At 44.7% G+C, this 15221-nt stretch overlaps 1 protein-coding gene across 3 annotated transcripts in view; it reads right to left on the bottom strand.

Moving 5' to 3' along the window:
- The window catches only part of NR3C1 (nuclear receptor subfamily 3 group C member 1), a 514836-nt gene that overhangs the window by 112070 nt on the left and 387545 nt on the right, over nucleotides 1–15221 (bottom strand). For all 3 annotated transcript variants that reach the window (XM_085618126.1, XM_085618127.1, XM_085618125.1), the window contains exon 5: nucleotides 3580–3858. In XM_085618126.1, the coding sequence (XP_085474252.1) occupies nucleotides 3580–3858 (279 nt within the window). The remainder of the gene's footprint in view (nucleotides 1–3579; nucleotides 3859–15221) is intronic.

Raw genomic sequence — 15221 nt, 5'->3', positions numbered from 1 at the left:
TAAAATAAAACAGTGCTTGGAAAGTAAGCAGCGGAAGCATAGAAGCCAGCCAAATAAAGAGGTGGTACAGAGACTCTGGTCTATGGACAGGATGAACCCAAGATTGAGAAGCTGGGACAGAAATAAGAGGCAGACAAATTAGAGTGATGGGAAAGTCAAAGAATGGTAAGCAATGGGTGGGATCCAATCCACTGTATGTTGCTGGCAAACAAGCAATATGTTGTGCCCTAGGCTGCGCATGCACTGTCTAGTAGGGTTGAATTAAAAAGGGATGAGTTCTTGAAACAACAAGTTTAGAGATGTGCATTGGTTATACAATAGTGAGAAATTTAAAGGCAATAAAGGTGAAAATATGAATAGCTTTTCTCTGATTTTTTTGTCACCAATATCTAAAAAGAGTCCACAGATCGGGGCTGCAGCAGGGTGGTGAGGAATCTGTGGTTACACTGAGTATCCACCAGAAAGAGCATTACTGAAATGAAGTAACTTGTTCTTCTGATGGATACTTCTAACTGTAGATTCTTCACCTTTAGAATATATACCAAAGCAGTACCCACCCCCCCCCCTCGTGGGTCTGTGGAATGACTCAGACCAAAATAAAAAGTCCAACCGGACCAAACAGACATAACGCACTTCATGTCAGACCTGGCTATCAAGGCAGTAGTCCTTCGTGAACGTGTGCAATAATGCCCAAGTTGCAGCCTGACAGATGCCCAGGACAGGCATTCTGCAAGCTAACACAATAGTAGCAGGCTTGGCCCTGGTGAAACTAGCCCTCAACCCTTCTGCAGGCTGCTTCTTGGCCAAAGCATCACCGATCTTAATGCAGAAGACTATCCAGCTAGATAAAATTCATCTTCTGCATTGTCTTGCTTTTCTTTGTTCCAGAGAATGCTACAAAGAGCTGATCATCCATCCGATGATCTTTGCTATGAATAATGCAAAAGCTCAGCGCTCTCCTGTGACCAAAACAATTAAGTTCCACCTCCTTTTTGGAGGGGTGAGGTGTGGCAAAGAAGGTGGAAAGTGTGATGGACTGTCCAACATGAAAGGGAGTAAAAAACCCGATTACAAAGGTTGCTAGAGTCGTCAGAACCCCAGTTTGTCTGGAAAGAAGGGGGTGTATGGCGTCTGGACTGACAGAGCTTGAAGCTCTCTTACGCACAACAAGCTGATGTTATTGCGATGAGAAAGACCATCTTCAGGATCACAAGACGCGGGGAGCAGCTGTGTAATGGCTCAGAAGTGGTAAACATAAGGAATGTTAGGAACAAATTAAGATCCCATATGGAAACACAACAGGTTTAGGAGGAAAATGTGACCCAAACCTTTGAGAAACACATCACAATGGATGTGAGCAAGGAAGGTTGGTGCGGTAAACGCAAATATTCAGCAAGGGCCATTAACAGTGCCAACTGCAAGTCCTTGCAGGGCCAATGACAGGACAAAGAACATACACAGTTTAGCTTGTAACAAACTTGTCTTATGAGGGTGACATCAACTACAAACTTGTCCCAGCTGTCCAGCTTAAATACATTTTGTAGCAGGACACCTAGCTGCCAGGATGACATCCACTCCTTCGGGAGGCAGATTAGTCAATTGCCACCACTCAATCACCACACTAGGTGTAGATTACGCAGGACTGGATGCAAAACCCTGCCTTGCTGTTGCAGTAGAAGATTCTTCCAAAGCGGTAGCCCGATTGAAATACAGAAACTCCTGCCCAGAACTTCCAGCTACCACACATTTCCTGGCCCAAGCCAGAGCCACTAAGATAGCTTAGACCCAGTCGGTCTTGATCTTCAGAACTCGGGGCAGTGTCCAGAAGGCATACAGTAGTCCTGTGCTCCACTCTAGGCACAATATGTTTCCAGGAAAGAGCGCTCTTTGGAACTCCAGTGTGCCAAAGTGCTGACACTGACGTTCTAAGCGGTGGCAAACAGATCGAATCAGGGTTCTTCTCATTGCTGTAAGATGCTCTTCACCACCTTTGGGTGTAACTGCCATTCATGATCCACTAGGTGTCGCTGGCGAAGTTCATTAGCTCCGGCTTTTAAAGAGCCCACCAGGTGGTACACGAGCAGGGAGAAACCCAGATGATTCATGCAGTTTCAGTGGTGAAGGGATCTCCTGGCACAGGACCCCAAACCACTGTGCTATTAGCGGTAACACAGAGACATGCTGCGGTCCATGAGAACCTGAACCATCTCTTTGAAGACAGCAGAAAGGCGTTCAATGCCACGTGAATGAACCACAAGTCCATTATGTTGATTTGGAGCTGGGTCTCCATGGAGACCAGAGTCTTTTGATTAAAACCTCTCCAAATGCATCACTACTGGTTTGGAGAGGTCATCTGTTGCCACCATCAGCTCTGGTTGAAGTAGGGCGCAGTGTCTGCTGCTGATCCAACTGCAGTCAAGTAGCCACCACTGCAGATGTTTTGCAGTCTATGAAACCTGAAAGAAATCCAATAGGTTTCCTTGATGTTGGGCCCACTGGGAATTCAGATCCCAATGTAGACCCCACATGTGTCACCTGGCATAGTTGGCAGGCATAATGCAGAAGGCCGGTTGGCTAAGAAGTCTCAGAGCCATTTTCAAAGAGACCCAGTACTGAGGGTGAAATACTGAGCTCACAGCCGGAATGGCCTGAACTCGTTAATCCGTAGGGAAGGCACCGATTAACAAGAGCCTCTGCGAAGGAATCAGGTGTGACTTTGGCACATTGATCGTGAACCTTAGTGATGTTAGAAGGTTTGTTGTCATCTACAGGTAGTCTACCGCTGACTTTGGGGAGCCTGCTTTTAGTAGACAGTCGCGGATGTCGGAAAAAATTGATACCCGACCTCCAAAGTTATATTGCCACCGCCACCATCACTCAAGGATCACTGATGAGGCCTAAAGGGAGCACAGCAAACGGAGAATCCTTGTGGCTCACCTTGAATGGCAGATTAGATCTCGGCAGACGGGTTACTCCGTCACAACGGTGACAAATATCTTGTCTGCTGAAATATAAATTCCATAGGATATAATGGGATTTATATTTTGGCAGACAGGATATCCTTCACCGTTGTGACAGAGTAACCCGTCTGCCAAGATCTAAATCAGGCCTATAGTTAGCTCAGCAAACTATAAATGGTGAATTTCAGTGCTTTTTATTTTAGTTGTAAACATTTTTTGTTGTTGTATTATTTCAATGTTTCAATGCGTAACTATAACTTGCCTTTAAACTTTGTTTTTTAAATATATCTATATATATATATACACACACACACGCACATACATATATATATATATACATAGTCTGTTCATAGCGCAAACCTAACCCAAGGGCATCAGCGCACGTTACAGCAGAACCAGACGGCGTTACACATTTCCTTTTTTGGACACAGGGAGGTTAAGTGATTGGACTAGTATCACATGATGTTGAACACAGACAGGAATTCGAACCTTGTTCCTAAGTTGGCAACTCTAGCTACTGGGCCTCATCTCTCCCATGCTACGTTATCTATCCAATGTTATAACTTATATGTTAAAAGATACCTTAATCAATACAGTCAACGTTATATTCATGAAGTACCTGGTATTGCCTTTGCCCATTTCACTGCCGCAATCACTTGCCGCCCTCCAAGCATGTTCAGACTGGACATGATCCTCCAAGAGGTGTCTGGTAAGGTACTGTCATAGCCGGCGTACAATACTTCAGGCTCAATGACTTCCAATAGGGAAATCAAGGTGGGCGTTAACTGCGGCATGGAGGCTGGGACCATGGCCTTCAACTGTGGGCTCTCTGAGCCGTCTCTCATCGGCGTAGGACTGGCCTGCTGGATCCCTTTAATTTTCTTTTTGGTTTTCCGGGCTGTAAAACATTTATTTAAAAAAAATAATAATAATAATAATTGCTCAATTAAACACAGGCATCACACGGGTAACTCACAGTTGGACTTTAAGACTAATCAGTGAAAAGAGGTATTGCAGGGTCAGCAACGTTAAACCAATAAGACACAAATATCGAGCTGACCACATGAGAACACCACAATCTCTGAGAACCAATACCACTTACAGGAGAGGCCTGACGCGCTGGACCTAGAAGACTCACTGATGCGTGTAAGTGCTGCTAGGCGCTAGCTGACCTTAGAAGTGTCTCAGCAACACTTTGTGACTCTGGTTTCTGAATCCACTTGCAAAGCCACCTGTTGATGGGTACACTGGAGGGTCAGACACATCATTAGTCATTACTTGGGTCTATGGTGGGAAGTACTACGCTCACACTGTGGGGCCGCTACCTTCACTTTTACTCTGACGCAGAGACAAGAGGGGGCAAATAAGCTTTGAATGGGTCCAGAGTAGTAGTGTTACCTTGTTTTCCACCACCCCAGCTGTCGGCATGGACAATCAGACTATGCGGTCATCGACACTTACAGTTTGGTTTAATGGGAGTGTTTTAGGCCTCTGCCTCTCCCCCTACTAGCAAACACAACCTCTGAGGATCACAGACAGGGCTGCGTCTTGAGCTCTAATTTTTGCCAACTCATCTGTGTATTCACACGTTAAAAAACGGGCAATGTCTCACCACAATAGGTCGAGGAATCCACATATGGCCTTGACTGAAGTTAAAAAATACCAGCAGGAGGCATAATCATCAGACGTTCAGGGTGTACAGAATGAATCAATCTCTCACAGATAATAAAAATGCGTTCTTTATATAATCGTTTTACCCATAGCACTTCACACAGAACCTTTATGGATGCATTTATTATTACTCGATTTAACTTGGTACTCTCTTGGTTGACTTAGTAAGGATAAAAAGCTAATGTGTCTATGCTGGGATCTGAACAGGTACCTCACATTAAACATACAGCTCTTAGCTCGACATTTAGCTTACATTTTCAACACGAAGCAAAACAGCTTCCTGATGTCATACAGTCATCAGAGGCCGTCCCATTTGGACGTTTATCTACACCCTTAGGATGTGCTAGAGGCTTTGCAACTGACTGGGGAGCTACTGACTAGGGAACTACCGTTCTATTCCTGGCTTCCCCGCTTGATCAAATTGACTAACTCGAACACGCACTGCTGTAAATTGTTACAATTTTTTTTAACTAAACCTGCAGATTTACTTCTATGCTTGGAGTCGCTTTATAGATTTTGAAGAACTCGAGAAAGGTTTTCATGAGCACTCTGGAAGAGATATAACACCCACAGTTCTTCAGGGATGGTGCTGGAAAACATTTGTGTATTTCCATTTACGTTCATTTGAAGGTACTTTCGCATGCGCCACTGTATACACCGCTATTGTATGAGTGCAAGTGACATTCATTGTTTCTTTTATTTAAATTACTTTCGGGTATTATTATTTTTTCACCTCGAGGAATCAATACACCACTCCCAAATTTGAGGGGCTACCTTCCCATTCCAGCTGTAGAAAGGGAGTTATTCCTAATTCATGAATGATTTTGAAACTGGGACCTAGTGGGTCAATAAACGTTTGTCATAATCCCAAAATCTCCAACCCTTTAAGTCGTTCCTACCCTTGAATGCTCACTCAGAATAACATCTTCGTGCGATGTATACTTTTTACGTGAGTAAAAACACGTTTTCTGATCGGCAAAGTTGTCTTTATCCTCATGAGAAAGTTAAAAGTCTACTTAGGCAAGGTTGAACTTGCGTCCACAAAGACCTTTGAGAAGGGGCCCCATGCGGCCACTGGATTCAGTTCCCTTACCTGCTAAAACGGAGAGCGCTTGGAGACCAGCTAAACGTAAATCACAGCCACTATAAAAACACCTGGCCATTTCCATAATCCAGTTTCCCCCTATGCAGTCAACACCCAAGCGCTGTAATTGGCTGCAGCAGGCCAGCAGGCTGGGCTTGCTGCTCACGTGAATACCTGGGCAGGGGTTTACTGGCACACACATTTACGCACCCTGATGGCAGTGTCTGGTGCAATTTTTACCACAGCATGGTAATCACGAAACAGGTATGTCTCCTGATAAAATCACATAATATTACAGCAATTTTCTTCCACTGGAGCCTCGCTTGCTGTAACTTGCATCTCTGCTTCCCTCTTCTGCAAACGAACGCCTGGGCCTGCTTGTTGTGTAAAAACATTCGCTCTTTCTGTACTTCAGTGTGACAAGCCAAGCAACCCTCTGACAACCCTTGGGCAAGGCAGGACCTGAGGGAAGAATGGGCGCCTTGTCTTCCCCTGGGATTGTTGGGTGAATGGTGCATTGTTTAAAGAGAAGACAAGGTTCAATTGCCAGTATATCTGTTTGAGGCGAGGTTTGGGCAGCTCTGGGGTCATGGGTTATGACTAGTAGTGTGCGAAATTTGCCTAGTTCCGTGAAATTTCAGGAAAATGATGTACAAATACATGGAATGCAAAACTATTATTTTGTGCTAGATTTTAGCGTGAAAAGCATCCATTTTGGCCAATATGACGTATTCTGCCCTAAAAAAGTGTGCAAGGAACACAAGCTCTGCAAACAGCAGCAACATTGTGTTGTTCAAACGCGCTTACATTACATTTTTTCCACAAACTGTGCATGATTATGCGACGTGGCATAACAGCGCAATTTCAGGACATTTTGCATATTGAGCTCAATGCAAAGTTACCAAAATGACGTTCTATTACAATGGTGTAACGCAAATGTCACCCAAGCCTAGTTGTGACACTCTTTAAAGCCTCAGACGGGTTACCCTCCATTTCACTCTTCAGTGTTACTTTGTTGGCTGTGTCTGCCATCATACTTTCATGATGGGAATTTTCCTGGTCCTTATTTTGATGTGACAGACTACTCAGGGGGGGTTGAATATTAACGTAAATGAGCGACTCTAGATGTTCAATTTTACTTTTGGTCGCTCAGATATGGAGGAGAAAGCAACAGTTGGTTTTCTTCCAACTCTTAGCAGATTATATGTAGACTGAGGAGGGCCAATAGCTCCAGGAAGGTGAAGCACTGCTCCAGTGTGGAAAGGCTAAGCGGGTGTCCGGACAGCAGTTGAGTTGGTAAGCTCTGGAGCACTGGCCGGACTGAGTATTAATTGTAAGTCGTTCCAAACCGATGTGGAGATCAAGTACTAATGCATGTACAAGACCATTATAATTTTAAATTGACTTTGTCCAACTATATTATTCTGCTTGATTCTACTGAGAGGACACATTTCATTCTTTTACATTTGTACAGTAATTTTGTTTGGCACCTCTGGTCTTTTTATATGTTATCTGCTATATTTTGGGGATACATGAGTGGATTGTATGATTCCTGAGACAAATGAAGTATCGAAGGCTTTAGATTCAATAATTTCTTTGAAGAGTGAAGCAAGTTACCAGTTGGCAGATGAATGACAGACATCAGGTTAGTCCAGGTTCTTTAAATCAGGTGTATGGCTACGGGCAGACGTCCCACCAGGAGCTAGTGTTTATCTAGTTCAGCATGCATGTCGTCACATCCCGGGCTATCCATCAGTGGTGGGACAATGGGTGAAGGGCAATCACGACTCACTCATACACCAGCTCACTCTCGCACAAAAGAGGACATATAGAATACCTCAACTAAAGGACCTCATTTTAGAGGTCCGTAAATTCAAAGGCTAGAGATGGAACAAAATCACAAAGGTAGCAGGATGCCCCCCCCCCCCCCCACCTCGCACAAATTGTAAAATAGCATGTCAGGAATGACACGGTGGTCTCTATTTTTAAAAAATAATTGAGAGTCTCTTTTACTGAACACAGAAGTGACCTCACTGTACAGGTGAAAATGCTGGGAAACACTTCGTGGGTAGCCAAGCACTTTAGAATATGGTAAATAGAAATGTTCAAGTCCACTATTTCTCAATGTGCACAGTGGACAATGTGCTAGTCCAGATGAATTTACATTAGGACATCATTTATTGATCCAAGGTCACAGACTTTAGAGGCTGTAGCTTTGAACATGCTAGCTGAAACCGTGGTCTGAGAATGTAATGCAGCGCTGCGGTCAAATGGCATGCAAAGGTGGCAAACATCAGAGGCAGGAAGACCTTGCTAAACAGTAGAAGGTGATCTTTCATTTGTAATATCCTTATCCAGTTCTGAGACCTGATAATCGTTCTTTAAATGTTGTTTGCAATTCACTTCCCCGCACCTCTGCTCGAAAACATGGCCACTTCTAGACGGTCAGACAGGCCAGGGAAAGCCACGCTGGGTGAGCCTGAGAAGCAGCAGAGTTTCGCTAGGACAGTAATGGCGCCACAGGACACGTCTAGAATTGCCAAGGGCCTTTCCATCTCAATTAGGCCCACAGCTACATCATGTGAATACATCCAAACACATAAATCTCTCTGTCCTAAGTCTTCAAGAGAAAGGCACAGGTTCCAAGCTGCTTTAGCCCAGGCCATCCCCACATTGTACCATATGCAGATGGGCACAGATATTCAAACAATGGCCTCTATAATAAGGGCAGCCTGCAGGGCGACCCACCTAGGACTTGAGAGCTCCCAGACAGCCCTGTCGACAAGACCTATACCATTGACAAACTTCTAATGGAACAACCTGCATCTCAAAAGGACCCAAGTTGATTTCTTATGGGTAGTTTAATGCGCTGCCCATCCTCTGGGAATGTATGCTTCTGGGCCACAAATACTGATATGCCATGGAAACTCACTTAACTGTCAGTGTTGACAAGTAAATTGGACCCTTTTTAGGAGGTTCCCGATTTTGGCTTCTGAGATCTACCGTATCCCTCCGAACATTGGTGAAGAAAAGGAATCAAAACTACAACGGACTAGAGTAAGAGGGTGCACATCATCTATTGTAAGCTGAAGCACAAATTCACACTCCACCGTCAGCCTGTCCAACATGGAGCCATCAGGAAAGGTCTATATGTGGTTGGGCTTTAGGGCTATTTTAGGCTGTGTTGACTTCATCAATCTGTTGCGCTAGACCCAGTTAGATTAGGGTCCCCTCAGGGCTTTAAATGGGCCAGGACTATCCGGAATACCAGCACTTTTTTATTTTGCGAGGGAGAGTACTGGCACTTCTCAAGAGAGGCGTAATACTTTTAATTGGAGAGTACCAGCACTATTTTTCAATTTCAAGCACTGGGTCCACTGCACCAGATGCCAGAGCCAGGAAGATTTACCAAAGTATGACATGTTTCTCGGCCCTCTTCGGTATGTAATTCTCATACTTTTTTTGTTGTTGTTGGACGAACCAGAATGGTGTTCGGAATAATACATCAAAAGCCTAAGATACTTCTCTTAAAGTTGTGATCCATCCTCCGATATGTACATTCGACTGGCCTCCATCTATGGGCCCAGCTTCACGACCATCATCAAAGTCTGAAAACTGGGTGTTGTTGCTGATGTTAGCAGGTGTATTATTACACAGATGAACAGTCGTAAAATAAATGTATACTACCTCTGACGAGTAGCTCATACAATCATACACCAGTTGCTTTTGCCACAAGAGAGCAACCTTTTGCTGGTTGAAACGATCTACAGTTCTGATTCGTGCAACTCAGTTTATGGCCTCCCTGACAAGACTGTGACTAAAGTTCAAAACTTTGTAGCTCGCCAACAATGACATCACTCCTCCACTGGTGTTTATTCATGGGCTCTTTATTACCCAAAAGATTAACTTAAAGACCCTTGATGGCAAAGCATGCACTTATGTCAACAATGTGCTATTGCCCTAGCAGCTGACCACCACAAAAGGTTGGCTGGTTGAAACTGCCTTTCTGTTCTCCCTTTGAGCTATACACGTTTTATTAGGTCTCGCCTGACCCAGCGCATGCGCTGGTCTGGCGAGACTTATTGAGAGGGCTCCAAAAAGTGCTACCAGGCCAGCCTAGAGCTACAGTGCATGTGTGTGCGCGCGCGCAGCGTTTTCCCGCGATTACTTTTACTTTCGCTGCAGCGCGGCCGCTTTGATGTTTGATCGTGATCGCGATCACTTTTACTTTCACGGCCGCACGGCATAGCCAATAGGTTTCGCTTTTGGGACCGTACAAGTATTTAGTTATGCAGCTGTTGCATGGCTAAACACTTATAAGGTCCCAAAGGCGAGACCTATTGGCTATGCCAATGCTTGTTTTTACATTGTTCTACATTCAAGAACCTTCCCGTTGAAACTTACTTTCATAATCTCTAAGCACCAAGGACTAGCATTCCTATTTTCTTCCTCACACGTGCACCGCCGCCCTAACGTGGAGGAGGCGTTTAATGATTTGAGCCTGGTGGAAAAAACGTGCCAGATACGGAAGAAAGTGCATGGGCTAACTGCAGGATTAGGCAGCCATTCTCGATTTGTAACCATGACATTGTCAAAAGTGGCTGCAAAAACAGAAGGCATACCAAAGTTTATCCTTACATTAAATACCAATATAGTCAAAGGGGTTCGAGTTACAGGATGTAACCGTTGCCTGCTGCCATCAGTCACATTCAGATATTCTGTACTCTTCAAGACAAGACATCAGGGTAAAAGGGCCCAAGCTGGCATAATTAAAGAGCACGACTCTCGGCTCCACCTTACATACTTTTTAATGTAAAGGAGATTAGTAAAGCCAAGCGTTGTGACCCACGGCGTCCTTTGGAGCAAGCAGAGTTGCTGGAATTTGCCAACAACTTCTTAACAATGAAACGCTTTACGAAACCATACAACCAGGAATAGAACCGGCTGAGGAAGGCAGAAGTCGGGGGCTGAAAATGGGTTCACCGAAGAAGACAGGTTGGGAATGTTGGTGGAAGTTCTTCTCTGATTTGCAAGACATTGTGGACGGTCAATCTGCCCTCAAATGCTCGCATCAGAAGCTCGTTTACTTTGAAAGTGGTGGGGAAGAAACAACTGCAATTTGGAAAGGGAGATTCTTCAATTCTTTGATGATTTGCCTAGCAAGCCTGACCCTACACACTGATGTTTGGGAGGGAGTAAAGAGCAACAGGTCGACCACCTAGAACATCCTGAAGACATTGGAGAAAACTGCACTTTAATACAATTTCCCTAAACAGAATGTTAAATAAAAGCAACAGGCTCTGTGGGTAGTTCATATCCTATAAATATGAAAGGTGTCAAAGTCTTCTATTATTTTTCAAAGTGAATATTGTATATTCCTTCAGTTCAAACTTTTTCTTTAATGTCCTTTTCCGACCACTTCCAAGTGGATTTCCAGTCATATTCATACGTGCATGACTTTACTTAAGATGTACATGATGGGAAACGCAACAGGAGAACCATGTCAGGTCACAAAGCAGAGATAGCTCTCGGATTAGACAGATATTACCCGCGCAGATAGCAGAACTGCTGCTCAGGCTGGGGTGACTACATATTCAAGCAGAAGATCTATCTTTGGGTTACACCAGCACACAGAATTGGGCCTCAGACAGAGGCTATGATAATAATTTGGTACTAAGTAGTCAATGTGGATGATGAACAACATCCACAGGTCATAAAAGAAAAGCCACAACGGCAAGTGTCCTCTCTCACCAAGGAAAGAAACTTAGTAAAAAGATTCCCAAATCCAGCATCAATTGTTTTTTTTAAACACCTAATTTATAGTAAACCACCACAGGATAATGTTCCAATAGATTGTCATACACCTATCATGGTAGAAAGATGTACATTCACGTCTTCATTCTAGGACAGCATCAAACCTTTCACAGTTTAAACATAATCCGTAGTTATTTTTTCTTGGTTTTTAAGAAAAGCTCAGTGCAGGACACACTTCAGTGCTACAGGCCAATTAATTGTCTGCCAGTGACATATTGCATAAGCTCGAACACTGCACTGTAGCGGACATAAAGACAAGTATCAGCATGTTATTTCCTAAAAACAAATTCCTGAAATGCCAGCTTTCAAATGTAATAAGGTCATTAGTTTCGCCCTCAAGTATCAACTTGTCATTTGCTCTCTTTAATATTTCCATACATAGACAGATACTGCCATACTTGCCTATATGTTCCCATCAAATACTGGGCATACAAGCAAGATGTCAAGTGAGGTCTCTAGGTACTAGGAACGGCCATCAGATAACAGAAACCCCCCCACCTTAGGCCAGATGCTCTCAGTGGTCACCAACTATATATGATGTCTAGCTTAGGGGAGGGTTCCTCACTGCATACTTATATTAGCGATAGCCACCGGACATCAGGGATTTCTACCTTATGCCAGTGGTTGGTGCCTTATGACAGGAATATCCACAATACACCAGACGTCCCAGATCCCCATCCTCACCTTATCTAATACTGGCCATCTGCTCCCAGCAGTAGTAGCCGGATGTCAGGGGTGACCAGAATATGCCAAGGTGGCCACAAGTCACCGGAGGTGGCTAACAGATGTCTGTGGGGATCATTTATGACAGGAACGTCTACCTGATGGTACAGGTGGCTATGTTACACCATGGGTGGCCATAAGATGTCTAGAACCTCTTGTTATGCCATTGGTAGAAACCAGACATTTGCACAGTCTCACACATTTACATGTGCCTACTTACCCACATTGAAACAGAGACATGCATAAGACATCAAAAGCAAACTCGCTCTCCAAAAAATGAGACGCACCCGTAAAAGAGACCAGCGACTCCTTAAGCACTCTAAAAAAAACTTCTCAAATAAATAAACTGCAGACAAATTGTTCTTATCATTCTCAATTATTTCTTTACAACAGTAAATATAGAATAGCCATGAACCACTGTGTGGAAGTCAACCCTCTCTCTCTTGGATGTTACGTGCCCGAGGGTCCTCACCTGGAGCTCGCCCCATTCAAATGAGATGCTTCTTGCATGTGCTGAACTTTAAGAGATTTGTTCCCTCGATGAACTAATGCAATCGGTACAATTTAGCTCTTACATTCCACAAAAACAATGCTCCGGTCATCCATTTGCACACTTTCTTCTGGTTTAGCTCTGTTATTGACAAAGGATTAACTTTTTCACTGCGCACAGCAGAACTGCCTAGCAATTCAGCTTCTTTTCCTCGCGATCAATAGATGCCACTAGCTCCATTAAGACCTGCTTGCTTTGTCACAAGCTCAGCATGCACAGTAAGAAATGATTGTGTGTGTTGTGTTTCTGTAAGCAGAAAAAAAAACATTCCAAGGATTTACAATGCCAATTTTGCTGTCTTTTGTTAACTGAAAAAGGTGTTCTCAAGCTTTAGTAAGAGATGCAATTAGCATATGGCCTGTAGCAGTGAAAGCGTCCACTGTCTTTGTGCATCTCAAAGTGTGTAAACATTGTATTCTAATACAGACATCCAGACACAGATTCCTGACCTTATGAGTATTTCCCAGGCATCAGACTGGATCCGCACCAGTGGCGGCTGGTATTAGGGGGCGTTGCCCTACCTACCAGTATCAGGGAAAACTAAAGGGGGGAAGAGAATGAACACCGATGTGGCACTGGAGCAGTTTTAAAAGAAATGCTCACTTGGTGCTCCTCCGTGAACTGAAATGATGTAAAATGACAAATGAAATCCTTTTTTTGCGCTCGTCTGGAAGCGTCTTCCTGGCCCTGCCCATGTGCAAATCTGGGCGAGGATTTTTCCTCGCCCTCGAGGCACAAGCGAGGAGGCGGGTGACATCCTTGTGGGAGTGGCTGCATAAAGCGGCAGAGCATGGTTTTAAAAAGGGGCGCTAAAGAATTGGCCCAGGGCGCGGACAGTGGAGCGCCATTCAGGATAATGGGAAGGGGCAGGGCTGGCGCACAGTACAGGCGACCTTAGGGGAGTGGCTATACCTTAGATTGGCTGTTTGGCAGCTCCTCCTATTCCAGGGACATAATCCGTTGCTGGAAAGAGAAAGGCGCCTGAACTGCAGCCGTGGTTTCAAACTAGCGCGCAGCAGCAGGTTGGTTTACTTTTAAATATCAAGTTCAGTTACCGCGAGCTGAATGGGGGCTGGGGGGGGGGGGGGGGGGGCTGCCATTCATTTTTATAACAAATCAGTTTAGTACGAGTCTTCCTGCTTCTTGATTATTTGAGATGATCATCATCTTTAGCACAGCCGATGTGTATCACAAGTCGGGCTAGTTTGCAAGACACGAGAAGCTGAAGGAATACAAAAAAAAAAGGTTGTTTGGTACGCGTGTCACTCTGGGTGCCGGTGGAAGAGGGCGGGGCCTGCTCTCTGCCAGGGGACAGTCCTGCGACAAAAGGCGCGCTGTGGTGGCATCAACAGGGGGCCGGCGAATGCCCTGCAGGGGGGGGGGGGGGGAGGGGGTGGTGTGTCTACGTAACAGAGTTCGTTAAGGCATCACTCACGCAGAGCGAAGGTGAGCGAAAGTTTAAATCCTCGCACAATCCCTCCCGGACTATTGACACCTTTCCTCAAAGACCCATGTGCCCACTGCCAACGCAGAAGAAAAGGCCAGTTATAATTTCTTTTGTATTGCATCAGGGCCCATCGGGGAGAATAATTATCATATGCAATTCACAAATGACGCTACAAGCAGTGACGTGATTCCATGCCCTTATAATAATCTGTACTTAAAAGGTATGGGGCCTATTTTACAGAAACAACAATATAACATAATCACAAAGAAATATGAAAACACATATTTGGTTTTACTTCAACGATCAGAATAATGCGTGACTCGCTAATGTGATGGAGGATCAGGGGTGCAGTGCAGTGCCCCAACGTCACTCATCCAGAGAGGTCATAAGGTCATCCAAGCCTCTGTGACGCAGACAAACCATCGGGCATCTTTCTTGGGCTGGTCTGCGAGGGCACGGGTCACACCTCGTCTTCAGGATATCCACGGAGGGTACATGATATAGAATTCATCTATAGATGGTTGACTGTTTGGAACAGATGGTGGTTATCGACAAAAACTGTCATTGCTGAAGTCCTCAAGGAACAGCGCTGGACAACCATGACTCTGAGAGCTGGGCCTGGGAGCTGGGCTTCCCCTTCCCACTCCTATACATAAGCATGACTCGGCCACGAAGGCATCCGCTCTAACCCGGCCAGGTTCACTTTCTCTCAGGGAGGAACATTGTGGGAGGGGAGCAGTGTGATTTCCGAATGATTGTTACTTCATACATAGAAAGTAAACCTCCCGACTGCCACGTAGAATGTTATTGTTTTAGGAGTACAGTTTCATAGGCGACAGTGATCAGGTCACCTTTATGTGAAGTGTCCTGCAATACAGACAGTCTGAGCTCAGAGAGCACTCAGAGCAGTAAAGGGCACAGGGCAGAGGCCCCATTCACCCTAACTTCTTGTGATTTCACTTCTTAATTACG

This window comes from Triturus cristatus, chromosome 7 (assembly GCF_964204655.1).
Source record: "Triturus cristatus chromosome 7, aTriCri1.1, whole genome shotgun sequence".
Classification (NCBI taxonomy): domain Eukaryota; kingdom Metazoa; phylum Chordata; class Amphibia; order Caudata; family Salamandridae; genus Triturus; species Triturus cristatus.
Note: the sequence above shows the minus strand (reverse complement) of the source record. Positions and strands in the feature narration are given on the sequence as shown.